This window comes from Azolla caroliniana, unplaced genomic scaffold (assembly GCF_043228905.1).
Source record: "Azolla caroliniana isolate FFs.n. ecotype wild unplaced genomic scaffold, voAzoCaro1.0.p SCAF_1141, whole genome shotgun sequence".
NCBI classification, from domain to species: Eukaryota; Viridiplantae; Streptophyta; class Polypodiopsida; order Salviniales; family Salviniaceae; genus Azolla; species Azolla caroliniana.
This window is the reverse complement of record NW_028231576.1, coordinates 1-11,657: the sequence shown is the minus strand read 5'-3', so window position 1 is coordinate 11,657 and position 11,657 is coordinate 1. Positions and strand designations below refer to the sequence as shown.

At 37.7% G+C, this 11,657-nt stretch overlaps 2 protein-coding genes across 2 annotated transcripts; both read right to left on the bottom strand.

The window, feature by feature from the left end:
* Positions 1-950: 950 nt before the first annotated feature.
* LOC147847352 (pentatricopeptide repeat-containing protein At2g33680-like) lies at positions 951-2,873 on the bottom strand. Its single transcript, XM_087339295.1, has one exon. It carries the CDS (start codon positions 2,871-2,873, stop codon positions 951-953), a length of 1,923 nt encoding a protein of 640 aa, XP_087195421.1.
* Positions 2,874-4,701: 1,828 nt separating this feature from the next.
* On the bottom strand, positions 4,702-11,652 carry LOC147847351 (uncharacterized; the record flags this gene model as incomplete). Its single annotated transcript, XM_087339296.1, has 10 exons — positions 4,702-5,317; positions 5,405-5,497; positions 5,919-7,487; positions 7,554-7,755; positions 7,863-9,354; positions 10,360-10,512; positions 10,595-10,661; positions 10,823-10,865; positions 11,204-11,315; positions 11,573-11,652. Coding segments are annotated over 10 exons (3,876 nt in total), but the record flags the coding sequence as incomplete, so codon positions are not given.
* Between the last annotated feature and the right edge of the window lie 5 nt (positions 11,653-11,657).

Genomic DNA, 11,657 nt, shown 5'->3' with positions numbered 1-11,657 from the left:
CGGCGAGGAGGCAATAAAAGTTGTTGGTTGTACTAATTTGTCCCACCATTTTGCGAGAATGGGCAAGTTACTTGTGGTCATTTATGTTGAAAAGAGAATTTGTTAGAAAAATGTTTGTGTGACTTGGTTGTTTGATGATAAGTATGTGACTACCAACCATTGCTAGTGGTAGTACCCCTGATCAGATTCTAACTGTTGCACTACTGATGATCAAAAGAGATAGGATTTGTGTGTTGGCCAAGCTATGGCCATGATCTCACTCCAATGCACTACATCCACTAAAGTAAAGAAGTGTACCTACTCTAGTCTTATTGTTATGTCATCATAATTGTTTTCCATGTGTATGCAATGCCACAATTTATGAAGGGATGTACAATTTTGGCCTTAATCAAGTGTTTTGTGTATACAGGAAAAGGCATTGTAAATGTAGCATGGAATTCTAACTAGAGGGGACTTCCACCATTCTCACTGAATCTAACATAAGAATGTACTCACCGCTATGGGTTTTTTTCACACATATGTACATGATCTTGTGCTTTAGACCTCTTTCATTCTTCTACTCGCTTTTTTTTTTCAGTAATGAATCACATTACCGGTGGGGAAAACCTCCACATGAGGTGAGAACCCCACAAAAGAATGCTAATAAATATAATTTTGTGCTTAAAAGCACTCAAAAAGACATGCCTATCATCATTTTTCATTCTCCATTTTGGTATGACCATAAAATTCTTCTGGCAAGCATATGTAATCCATCTCAAGCCATATCCATTCCAACATCTCAGAAAGATACAGAGTTTATATATTCATAACCCATCCCATGTGTAACCAAACAGCAAGGAACACTTCACAGCAATCCAATAAAATATTATAACAAACACTATTATATCACAAAGAAATTCTTTTATACGTCTCCAAGGGCTCAAATTTTTACTTGGATGTTTATAAACCCATCACATGCCCTTTAACTCTTCATGCATACCAGAAGATGCATATATATTTCCCATGCAAACGTAGGCCGAAACACACTCTTTATCCAACTGTAATAACTGCTCAAACGCCCACCTCGCAAGATCTACATTCATACAGTTGCAACAACAGGCCCCGAGAAGAGTTAGCAACAATGGAAGCCAATGAGAAGGTGACACATTTTCAATCACATCTAATGCCTTGTCAAAATGTCCGACCCGGACTAAAAAATCGACCATACATGTGTAGTGGTCTAAGGTTGGAGTCACAGCATAACTAGAATCCATGGCATCGAAGACCATTAGCCCTTCCTCTAATAGACCAGCATGATTGCATGCAGTAAGCAACACTAGAAAAGTAACCACATCTGGTATCACAACTTCTATCATCATTTTATTGAATTTTTCTATAACCTTTTCAGCCTCGCCCATCTGGGCATATCCATCCATTAATGCACTCCAAGATACAACATCCCGGCATGGGAGTTCATTGAAAACTTCTTGTGCTTTTCCGAGCATACCACATTTCGCATACATATCCACTAATGTATTTCCAAGAACCATATCTTTCTTCCACAACTGTTGGTTCTTAACCTTGACGTGTACCTCTTCTCCCATTGCAACAGACCCCATGCTACCACAAGCTTTCAGCATGCAAATAAAGGTTATCACATCTGGTGAAAGTCCCTCATATTGCATTAGTCTGAAGCATTTTAGGGCTTCCTCATTGTGCCCATGTTGGGTATACCCACTAACCATTGCATTCCAAGATACCACATTCCTTATTGGAAGATCTTCAAATACTTCTTTTGCTTTTTCTAACATGCCCATCTTGGCATACATGTCCACTATTGTTGTCCCTAACAATATGTCTTTCTCTAGTAGACCATTGTTTCTTACTTCAATGTGAATCTTTTCTCCCATACCGATAAGACCCATGTTACCACAAGCTTTCAAAATACAAATAAATGTGACTGCATCTGGAAAAATATCATCCTCCTCTTGCATCAACTTGAAACATTTAAGGACTTCATCATTGAGACCATGCCGAACATACCCCATGATCAACGCATTCCAAGTTACAACATCTCGTTTTGGAATCGCATCAAACATTTCTCGGGCTTTTCCCATCTCTTCACATTTGGCATACATATCAACCAACGTGTTGTCGAGCATGATGTTTTTTGCATGCCTTATAATCAAGGCATGTATTTTTTCTCCCATCTCAAGAGACTCTATACTAGTACAAGATTTCAAAATGCACAGAAAGGTAACCACATCAGGGAGGACATCCTCATGTTGCATTTTCCAAAAGCATTTCAAAGCTTCATCATGCATCTGATGATAGCCATAACCAGAAATAAGAGAGCTCCAAGTTACAACATCTCGTTCTGGAAGCTCTTCAAATACATCTTGTGCTTCTCTTAGCATACCACATTTCGCATACATATGAACCAACACATTCCCGAGCGCCAAATTATTACACAACAATGTTTGCATAATGATTATAGCATGGATCTCTTGACCATTCTTGATAAATCCAATGTTGCTACAACATTTCAAGATGCAAATATAAGTGACTACGTTCGGAGATTGACCCCTGCTTTGCATTTGTTTGAAGCAAGAGAGAGCTTGGTGATGGAGGCCATGTTGGTAATATATAGACATGATAGAATTCCATGATACAACATTTGGGCATGGAAGGTTTTCAAAGAAAGCTATGGCATCTAAAAGAGCACCACATTTAGCATACATACTAATCAATGCATTACAAAGGCATATATCCTTATGTAAAACCTCTCTTTGCACAACATGGGCATGTATAGATTTGGCTATGGAGATCTCCTTATGCTCCCCACATGACTTCATCATCTCCAGGAAAGCTCTGCGATCTTTGGGCAAGTTCATCGATAAAACAGGGAAAGACTCTGCGAAAAGCCCCGCTTGGATTTTTCTTTAATTCCCCCAATGCCCTTGGCATTTTGAGGAAGGGAAAAGACTGACTGAGAATAGGAAATAGCAAAAACTCGGGGGCATTTCAACAAATGAGGAAAGACTTAGCAGTTATTTCCAGGGTTTAGCAGTTAATTTTCTCATCAATGAATTTTCTCGGTTAAATTGTTAACGACTGGCATGCTTAGAGATTAGTATGCTTGAAGTGGTGCTCTGGAAAATATGGTAAATCAGAGGCATTTTGATCATCTTCCCTTTGTATAATTTATCTCGTACTCTAAAAAGCATTTAGTAGACTAAGTGTTACATTCAAACCCTCTACTTCATCCTAAAATAGATTTATGTATATTTCTTGCAGTCGATCTCATAGAGAATCTTATTCGAACACATCAAGAAAGATAGTGCCCGTTATGAACTGCATAGAGAAATTTGTCAGTCAACATGTTTCCACGTTGTGGGCAAACTTTTAGAACAGAACTTTCTGATTCCAAAACACTCATTGTGATTGTGATGTTTTTGTACATAGTGCACAAAGTCAGAACTTTTAAGTCCATGTCATTGGATTGCATTAGTATATTGTATGCCAATGTCTAGCTCTTGACGATTTCTTTAGTCTAACGTCAAATTTTTCTTTCATCCAAAACCAGTGTTTCAACTTCTATATGCTTGAGCATTTGTTTTCTCTGTCCTTTCAAAGTTCATTAAAGCTCCTTGTTGAGGATAATGCCTCCAACATCATTAACATTGAGCACTACAAAAAACACAAAATAGAGAAGTATATTTAGTATGAAAGCAACAAGGTTACACAACCTCATAAGTTCAGAGACATCACTTTGTGCTTTCATTTGCTGTTTACATGTAGGTAGAGATGAGAAATAGTTTAACTTAGGTGTGAGTGATGTGATGAATGTACTAAATGTGGAATAACCTTCCACGAGGTACAAGTTACACCAGAGAATACCAATAAATGGTGTACAATCTAGATTAGCTAGATCAAAAAACGAATTATCAAATTGATATATGAAAACCATGTTAGGACTAGTGTGAAAAGCTAATCACTCAGTAACATGTACGACATCATTAGTTGAGCATAAGAGCAGGATTAAGATATTGAAAGAATGATAAAAGTCACAATGAAGTGTAATTACTGTATTCATTGAAGTAGTGTGGAACCCTCAAAATAGTTTAATCCCTGCTATAAACGGTCAGCATTCTTTCTTATTAAATGGTAATGCATCAGGTTTCTTCTCATGAGCACCCATAAACACACTTTAACAATTTACACATAGACAGCAAGGCATTATCACTTTTGCACATCATCATCCTGATCACTTCCACATGACAAGGTTTAACAAGGAACGATGTATATCCACTCACATCTTACGGCAGTAGCAATGGGATGGATGTTCTCCATGATGCAAAGTATTGCAAAGTATTGCAAACAATTGCATAGTATGTGATACAACCACACATCTAGCTCAGGGGTATCTATACAATCTCTATGCTTACTCTTGCTAACATAATTTATCATGTAAACCACATGTTTAGGCAGCAATATGTTTAAAAAAAATTGATCGATTTTTCACAAAGAAACAATTTAAAAGTAGTTAGTTCCAGCCAATCCAATCTGAACCGACCTAAGAGATATTAACATCAGCATTTCAGTGTGAAATAAATATCAACACGCTCAAATATTTTCATTACAATATGCATAACTGTCATTTTCTTCAGTTGCAAACCAGCTTAAATACACCAAATTTGAAGAGCAAGAGACCAAACAAGATCAGTGTCAACTGATTTTTAGGCACCTTTCCAAACATTTAGATCAAGTTGTTCTACAAGAATGTTTGCAGTGGATCAGGATTCACATTTCCCTAGTTTTATATTTCCAATAAAGACATACAATTTTGCAGGTTATCAGATCTAAACAAACAAAAGTAGAAGGGCTTAGGATCTGATTCAACAAAACTAGAATAACTGTTTCTGATCTAATACCTAGGAATCATTTTTTAAACCAAAGTGGCTCCTCTTAGCACACTCCTAGCTAGACAAAATGGTCAAATAGATTATCTCACAATATGTAGAAGTTTTGAATGTAAATGTGTAAAATGTAGAAGTCTTTGGTAGCTTGTAAATGTGTAGAAGTTTTGGTACTTCAAGTTAACTATGGAACATCATGTGAGCTTCTTCAGTTGGCCAAAAGTTAAATGGTTGAGGTTGGAAGAATAGTATACGTAATAAATGCACATATCCTTATCTTCGATGATATGGAGAATTCCATTTGTGACATTTATGTATTGTTCCTGTGAATGGAGGTGGAGGCATTACATCTGATCATACTGACTTTCCTTCTTTGCCTCGACTCCGAAAGTTTGGAAGGGAGAAGAATGACCTCGGAGCTACTCAAAGAAAAACAGAATTTTTCAGTCAAAACTAGATACGCATTATAGAAGCGTTGTATCAAACTTTCACATAAAAGTGAGTACCTTTCAGGCGTGTGCTGCTCCCTGATACATGATCATCCCTTAGCTTGAAGTTAGAAGGGGGTGTTGGAATAGAGCTCCTTAGTAGTAATTGAACTGCAGTTAATGAAGTCAAAATCAGGTCCTTGCAACATTTCTCACTTGGAATGCTGCCTACAATCTATTAGGAATGATTGCTAGAATAGAGCATGTTCATGAGGATGCCCACATAGATGCTGAATGCAAGATCATGTGAAATTGCATAACTGCAGCCGCAATGTAAATCCTAAGCCAAATAATATGGAATTCAAAAACCATAATGGGAAATGCAAGTCCGATGCGACTTTTTAGAATATTAAAGAAATTGAATACTGCAGGTGCAATGTAAACCCTACATCAAATTCATGCCAGTTTTTGAAAAGATGGTGAGAAACGGAAAACTATTCACAATTAAAAAAATCTAGCAGTAATATAAATTGCATAAGAAATCTATGAAACTAACTAGAGTAACATCAACTTGAAATCTCAATTCCTTTACCTGGTCCTTTCTCTCGCATATCGTCATTGACATTATGTGCACCATTTTGTCTACTGAACTCCTTCAACATCCTATCATTCATTCTCAACTTACGTAGATCATTCACCGACTGAATCTTTGCTTTTGGGTCTTCAAAGTAATCATCACCTCCTGAGGTTGTCGTCGCAGAAAGACAATCTGTTATGATAACTTCCGGAGTGCCACGGCTTTTCCGAGCAAACTTTAACAACCGTTTCAGACCTTTGGCTGGCTCCTTGGGTGGCACCACAACAACTGGCTTCTGAGAAGAGTTTGTCCACTTCTTATGGGTGGCATCAATCTCAGAAGCATATTGCACACATGACGAATCCCAAGAAGCTGGACTCGGAATAGAGGGTTCTGACACTCTAGTGTTAAACACAACACAATGGTCATCATGAATACTAGCTACTGCGGATTCCTCTGCACCCACAGAATATTGCTTTGATATGGTAAGTTCATCGCAAACAAGATTAGCATGAAAAGATGTTGAACCAGTGGCTACTTTCTCCCTTTGCAATGACTTTGCACTATAAGCAATGAGTTTTGATACAGTGCTGAATTGTTCTCCATCATGGACTGTTCCTCCTCTGTGAGATTCTTCGATAGATGTGTTATGTTCTCCCTCATGAACTGTTATTCCTCTGTGAGATGCTTCTACAGATGTGTTATGTTCTCCTTCATGAATTGTTATGTCTCTGCTAGATTCTCTTTGAGCACAATCTTCTCCATGGACAGTTGTATGTTTTTGAGAGTCTCCAGTGTTCAATACATGCTCTGTTTCCAAAGTGCTGTTATATAGTTTGTGTTTTCCAGATTCTATGGGGAATAATACTGCAGGACATGCTCTTTCATTCTTGAGTGACTCTTCGTGTTTTACTGAAGATGTATTTACTGGATTCACAACTTGATACATGGAAACCAAAGACAAACTACCATCTGAGTGATGTGTTGTTACTTCGGCATCTGAGGATATGTCGAGATCCATTTCTGCCTCTTTTTCTCCCATTTCCTGAAAAAGCATAGATGCATGATTCTGAGATGTTACGCTCTCATCAATGATGTAATCACTCTCATCTTTCACACTGATAAGCTGAGCATCTTCATCCAATCCCTTTACACATGTTGGAGAGCAATATTCATTAGAACTTTTCGCTGTAATGTCAACAATAGAAAATTTCTTCACCTTCACAAAATCAGGAGAAGTTCCATGCCCAGCATTAGACCCCCTCTGTAGAAATGACTTCACCTCATGGATAGGAGCAACAGCACTTCTTCTCATCTTAGCTGGAAGAGGGATCTCAGGTTTGACCTCTTCCTGTAAACTCAGTGATATTGGCATCCTTCCATTATCTGCTGGTGACATGCTGGCATGTGTATTCTTTCTTGCTGTTCTATTGCTAGAATTATTTGGGGCACCAATAGACTCTAGAGGGAAATCTTTAACTACACCTTTGGAGATACTATCATTCTTTGGATGCATATGACTTGAGAGAGATGACTTAGAATGTAGCTTAGAATTCTCCTTTTTCAAGTCTGAGAAACAAGAAACTGAACATACAAGTTGGTTACCCCCCATACTAGAAGAAACAGATGGCTGATAACCTGAAATTCTACCTGTTGTTCCAGTGGGTGCAGATCTAGGCGATATTGAAGAAGCACGCATAGAATTACGAGGAGTTGTTGCAGATTTCTGGGAAGACGAACTAGCTTTTTTTATTTTGTGAAGTTTTGCAGACTCTTTAGTTGCTCGTGGAGTCAATGGAGGGGAAGGCGGGAGATTATCCAGTGATTGTTTGCTGTTCTCCTCACACAAAATCTTAGAGAAAGGAAGAAAAATATTTGTCATCAACACATAACTCACAGCACATACAGGAAGGAAGAACACCACGTAATAGAACGGCACATATAGAGGTTAACTTGTACCTGAGATTTATGCATATTGCATGGATTCTCTTTGAGATCTGCAAGTTTTATTGCACGGACTCTAAGATTTTTACCTTCTTTTGATAACTTAGCTGTGGTTGCATGCATCTCTGCTTTCCTTAAATCCAGAGTCTCCTCCATTAATCTGAGCTTTGCTTCTCTTTCGGCCCTTTTTGAAAGGTGTTCATCCATCATCTTGGCATTCCTCAACTTACTATAATGCTCATAACGCCTACCACAAAAATCCTCACTTGAATTTGAATGGTTAATCATGCTAGCAAGAGCCTTCATGTTACTATCAGAGGGCATATTCCAAGAATTGATGATAGATTCTCTTGCAACATTCACACAGCCTTTGCTGTCAATAGAATCCTCTTCCATAGGGTGACTAGGTTGGTCCTCTTCATCTAGAACTCCAGTTCGCTCTGATAACTGTGTATCTCTTTGGGCTGTAATTGGAAAAGTGGGAGTAGCATATTGTCTTGATTCAGGCGAAGCACAATTTATATCTGAAGTTGCCATGCCCCTAGGTATGCTTGTCACACTGCTGCTTGCACTGGATTGATTATTAGCCACGGGTCCATGAGCTGAAAATGTATTCTCAGTTACGGAACTTACTCCTCTGAATCCCTCTGTAGACTCTACATATTTGTGTGATCTCGAAAATTCCTTTCCATGAGACTCCCTCTTAGAGTTGATTTTTCTCAACACTTTTAAGTGCTGTGGTGCCAATGTTTCCTCTTGGTTGTGTAGTTGAAAATCTAAACTTGTGTCAAAACTACAAATTGAGGGTTCCTGTAAAACATGAGGAACCACATGTATCTGCGACGTGAACGACTTCAATTCACCTTTCAACGGTACATTCTGATCATCCATGATAGATTGGTTGCAATCTTTTGCCACAAAACTGTTTCTCAGTTTAACATTTTCAGCCTTTGAGCTGTCTGAAGAAATCCTGGAGGTTTCTTGTTTCAAGGATCGCTGTTTTGTCAGCGTTTCATTTGGATCCTTGTGTTTGCCTTCAAAAAGGCTAATAGCAGCCTGCACACTTAATCTTTTTGAGGATAAAGAAGGTTGAAGTTCCTGATTATGATAACCCATCTCGTCTTCATTGTCACTGCCACTAGCTTCCACGTTGCTATTTCTCTCCTTAATTTCTTGTCCTTGAGAAGAGAAATAGTTAATGCTACGAGATGTTAAAGAGCCAGAGCGACGGCTGCCAAATTTTCCAACCTGAACTTTCTTCAGTGGAGACATAGACCTCCTCCTTGGAGGTGTTCTTTGAGGAAGAGTTCTTCCAGATTTTGGTGGACTATTGCCCAAGAGCTCGTCTGACAATGATTGTGCTAGATTATCATATAGTGACATTGACCCTCTAATTTCCTTTTCCCCGACACTAGACTGTAAGAGTGCTTCATTTGTTTCCTCCATAAAATTTGTGTGCATTTGTTGTCTCTTTCTTGAGAGCTTGAAGAACCAAATACATGCTCTGCTGCAAAGTTCAAAAAGTAAAACAGAAAAAAAACGAATAGCTTAGAATAGTTATGGCATCTCTCATTATGAGGTTGTACAATTGCAACAACTACCAGACCACATTAAAGAACTAGGTAATTATATAATGTCATTATAAGACAGATTAAGAAATAAGACACCCTGAAATAGCCTTTCAACTTTGAAAAAACACATTTGGCAGAGACAAGCAATCTATTGTAGCCGACCAGTTGAAAGTTACTCAAAACTGAAGCACCTCACTGCCCCACACCAATGAAAAGATGTGCTCTTAATTCTTCCTTGATTTTACTACTAGTATGCAATCTCAGCATTTCCATTTGTGTTGCATTCTTTTCACCGACTGTTTTTACACTGATGCACCACACTGGGTTCAGTGGAAGGCTGCAAGAGTTGGACGCCAAAGTAGAACTAGTTGCTGTGACGATGACGGGCAGAAGACTGAAAAAGCTTTTTAAGTCTCAACAAAATTTGCTAAGGACATTGTGGTTAAAATCAAAGGCGTAAGCTGCACAGAATAGATACCAATTGAGATTGTGGCAACCACAATAGGATTAAAGATCAAAATATTCACAATTATCCTGGAGAAAGAATTTGAATCAAGATAAATGACCTCTAAAGGTCAGACGCTAGACCGCTTATACAGATCATACACGTAAGAATTGCTGAGTGTAATATTTAAATTAAAGCAACCCAAGTGAGTGGAAAAGCATTACATAGAGAGTAAAATATACAATATTATGAACATATTAATTACAATCTAAACATTACACAAATATCAAAACATGAACATAGAACAACACATAGATCCTAAATTAAACATGCAAATATCACATCTACATGTATGCCTCTGCATGTGTATGCAAGTTTAACATCAGAAATAGAGTCAACCAACAACAAACCTGCACATTTTAATATAATACACGTAACTATTAGATATATATACTCTCCAGTGGAGATTAATCATCAATGAGGAGTAAGTATTTACCATAGGCGGTCTGCTCTAAAAAATTCAGCAAAAGACATCAAATCTTCCATAATATGATAGTCAAATCCAGCTTTGGCAGCTCGAGAAAAAGCCAAATTCTGTTCTTGTTGCAATGCACGTAGTCGTATATCCATTGCTTTGACAAGCTGCCACCTATGAGTAGGATATTAATATGTATGAGAATTATAACACATTTATTAATGAGTTCCATAACGGATTCCAGGAAAGCGCTTACTTGGACGCTTCTACTTCATTGCTGATTGGATCGTCATAATTTTGTCCAGATGGTGTAAACATGACCTCTGGAATTCAAGGGTAATGATTTTAGCACACAAGAAAATACAATAGAATTGCATTCTAAATGCTGCGTTGGGTTTTAAACTCATACAGATGTAATTTTCCATTGTTAACATTTTGTGAAGTAAAAGCACATAGAATCCATTCACAAAAGAGAACCACATACCGGTATTGGAGAAGGGATTGGCACACAAAGCTGGATCCTCCATCTGAAAGACAATAAATTTTTAGGTAACAGTTGGCACAGAGCAATAAACTTATAAAAGTACATCCTCCAGCAATCTTGAATCCAGAATGATCTCAGATCTAACCATATGGAAGCATTTAGGACATAAATTGTGAGGCACCTCCATATGGAATGATTAAGAGGGTAAACTATAGGCTGACACCAAAAAAATAGATCAAAATGACTGAATTTTTTTTTTCAGGATCAATTCTACTCATCTTGTAACTTAAATAAAGAGTTAACTACATGATTAAAGTGCATGATCTATTCAGGAAACCTCCTAATGCATAGTTAGTTACAGGAATGCCCATAAGAGAACACCTGTATTAAGTTGCTTGCTTGGATGTTCCGCACTTGCTCCAGTTGCAGTAATTCATCCTCAATTGTTTTAACACGCTCTAAAACCTCGGGAGAGCTCACGAATTCGACAAGTCTATAGACAAAACAAAGGCAGAGGTCAACCATCTACTCAACAAATCCTGGCAACTTTTTTCAGACTCAAATGATCCTTAAACGAATGTTTGATCTTGATTGATGTGAGAAACAATCCAAACAGATGTTTTAAAATAATTCAGAATCATGTTTGAGAATAACATAAATAAGTATGTTTGAAATTATCCATAACCATGTTCGAAATAACCTAAAAGCATGTTTGAAGTGAACTAAAAATATATTTATTCTTTGCTTAACCTGTTTATAGTCTTCTTGGTGAACCATGGCCTTCTTCCTTGATGAATGTGAGGTCTTTCCAGTCTTATTGAAGTAGAATACGAGT